Source organism: Cariama cristata, unplaced genomic scaffold (assembly GCF_000690535.1).
Source record: "Cariama cristata isolate BGI_N322 unplaced genomic scaffold, ASM69053v1 scaffold19369, whole genome shotgun sequence".
NCBI lineage: Eukaryota > Metazoa > Chordata > Aves > Cariamiformes > Cariamidae > Cariama > Cariama cristata.
Genome location: NW_009636545.1, coordinates 9611 through 12473, shown reverse-complemented (window position 1 = coordinate 12473; position 2863 = coordinate 9611). Strand labels below are relative to the sequence as shown.

At 32.6% G+C, this 2863-nt stretch overlaps 1 protein-coding gene across 1 annotated transcript in view; it reads right to left on the bottom strand.

Annotated features, from left to right (window-relative positions):
- Window positions 1-366: 366 nt before the first annotated feature.
- The window catches only part of SNCAIP (synuclein, alpha interacting protein), a gene marked incomplete at both ends in the record, with an annotated part of 5312 nt that continues 2815 nt past the window's right edge, over window positions 367-2863 (bottom strand). The window contains one exon of the mRNA XM_009707958.1: window positions 367-480. Within this exon, the coding sequence (XP_009706260.1) occupies window positions 367-480 (114 nt within the window). The remainder of the gene's footprint in view (window positions 481-2863) is intronic.

The following is a 2863-nucleotide window of genomic DNA, read 5'->3' as shown; positions in this document are numbered from 1 at the left end:
TAGTCTCTCCTGGAAAGAGAATGTGAACCATCCCAAAGTGTCTGATGATTTTCTGATGTGTCCCAGGAGTCCTCTAGGGATCATGACAGCTAATCTCCCTAGATGTTCTTGGGATTGATAGGTTGGCCTAATTGGCCAGCTAATCTTCTCCTAGTTATCACTTAAAGCTTAAGAAAAAAAAAATACTTAAGAGGGAAAATACTGAAAAGAATAAACAGATTAAGAGGGAAAAGATTTTGCTATATTGGAACTAATTATGAACACACACATGTAATTAAAAGCTACAGAATAATAAACACGCTTTAAATTGAAATTCTTGTATAAGCATCTAAATAATCTATTTGAAAAAGTAAATGAAAGTCATACCTGGCCATAGCAACCTGCATAATGAATAAGACTCGGGTGGTCTTTCGAACAACTTAATTCTGCGATAGCTTCTGTTTCGCTCACCATCCATCGAACACACTCCAGATGACCATTCTAAACAAATAAAAAAAAAATTAAATTTCAGCTGTTTCAATTCTAGACATACCTACTAAACAGGGTAAATCTTATCAGAATTATTAAAATGTTATGAAATTCCAGTTTGCTTGAAAATGTGTTCTTTTATCTGCTGTCATGCAATGTACTCGTTTATCTTGCTGTCCTGAATCAACTACAGTTTGGCTATTGATTACAGAGAAAAGTATTTCAATCGCTTAGTCAAAACCTCACAGAGGTCAACATACATAACATAAAAAGCTATTTGTGTGCACAAAATGGAAAAAGCTATCATGAGAAGGAAAGAAATACCCATTTCAGGTTTCAGTTTTACTTTTACAAAAATAGAGAAGAATGTAATAAATATTAACTCATTTAAAATTATATGGGAGAAAGAAAAATTGAAATAAAATTAATTTTATATTTATCTTATTCCTTCCATACGTAATGTATGTATATAAACACAAAAATGCACACCATTTTACTTTACCTATTTTCCTCTATTCCTCTCAATTTCAGTAAAGAAGCCAACCAATGGAACTACTTGTATTTTTATTATGCTAGAAAAATCCTCCTCATCATATCTGGGTTCAAATACTAGTAAGCATGACTAACCAATAATTTTTTATTTTGTTTTAATTTGTATCACAACTGAGTAAAATATTTTTGTATTTTTAAAATTAAGGTAAAGAATTAACAAAATAAAGTACCTGCTAATTAGGCTAATTTTGCTAATGTGGAAGGGATTTCTCCATAGTTAGTTAAAATAAACTATCAATACGACAGTGTGACTGGTCATAACGTACCACTCTGTTTTCACTCTCTATCTTACAGCTCAAGGTCAGAAAGAGATCTTGAACCAAAAGAAGTAGTTTTAATTTATTCATTCCTTACTGGGAAATGTTATGCATTACCACTAAATTGTTGAAATTCTCTTCCATGGAAATTTATGTTCCTGTATACAAGTTTTCTTCAGTTCTGATAGCCATCATTCTTGTGGAACATAGGTGCATGCCCCACATGGCATAACTTTATAGGAATTACAGTGGTATAAAGTAAGTGCAGGAAGAATGAAGTCCATTCTATCAGTGTGCAAAATCACTTTGTGAGTAAGGATCAAGAGCTACAATGTTTAGTTACACCAGATTACTTTAAGGTTCTCATAGAACTTTGCAATGATCCAGGACAAGTCCAGCCATGCAGGTCATCATTAGAAACACTTGAGCCTGCTCACCCTCACTTACATGAAGAACTCCATTACATTTTGACACTTTTCTCTGAATGTCAAAGCATAGCAAGTATTATAGAAGCTAAAGGAGCCAATTACTAAAGAAGCCAATTTTTCTGAAGAAAAAGACAAAAGGTTTTATTGGCTTATAAATACATTATATATTTAGGCCGAAAAAACAAGAAAGAAAATTATTTCCAACTAAAACAGTAAGATTTTAAATTGGCAGACTGTAACTATTCAGTTTGGACACAGGTCAAGGTTTTCAAGCTAAATACCTTACTTTTATAATAGCATTTCATTAGTAAAAATAGATATCAGTTGAATTTTATATTCATACAGCTTGTCCCAGAAAAATAAAAAAAACCCTACCCTGAAACCTGCACCAGGGCCCTTGGTCATTGAAATGACATCTCAAAATGCAAACCTGCAGGTTGGAATCCACCAGTCCTCTGCCAGTTTCTAAAGTTTTTCCAAGAATCAAATAACAATAAAATCCCAGAAGAAACAGAAATTTCTGTAGTACATTTTACCCCTTTCCTTGTTTCTTCTTAAGGTACTTAGTGGCTAAAAGGAATGGCATTCAACCATTCAATCTCACTTACTAAAGAACCAGCATCAGTATGGTCAGATTATCAGCCTTCCTGTACACCACTATGTTTTATTTTAGTGCAGTAACAACAATAATTTTCACATTTCCAACTCATTAGGTTATCCCATAAGCTTTGACATGCATTTTTGCAGTTTCTAACAAGTTGTTCTGTAACATGTACATTTTAACTTTGATGTGATTGCTCCAAACAATCAAAAAGTTTCACCTCCAGATGTGGACCAGAGTTTTTTATGCTTTGTAAACATGTTCTCACACTTGTCTTACAAGATTATACCTGTTATGCAAGGTATAATCAAGCAACTGTTATGCTTTCTAAAGAAACAGTTAACTGAGTCTGAGTTAAATGAAAGTTCCTTAAAATATAACAAATTTTTTTAGTCAGTTAACTGATTTAAAATGAATGTATATGCATTGACAACAATGTATAAAATGTCAATGTTATACAGTTGCTATTGTATCCTGCATAGTAATTCATTTTTATTTGCTTATGTGGTACTGGCCAACAGTTTTTTCTGCTCTCACTTAACAAATGCTTGAAAAAT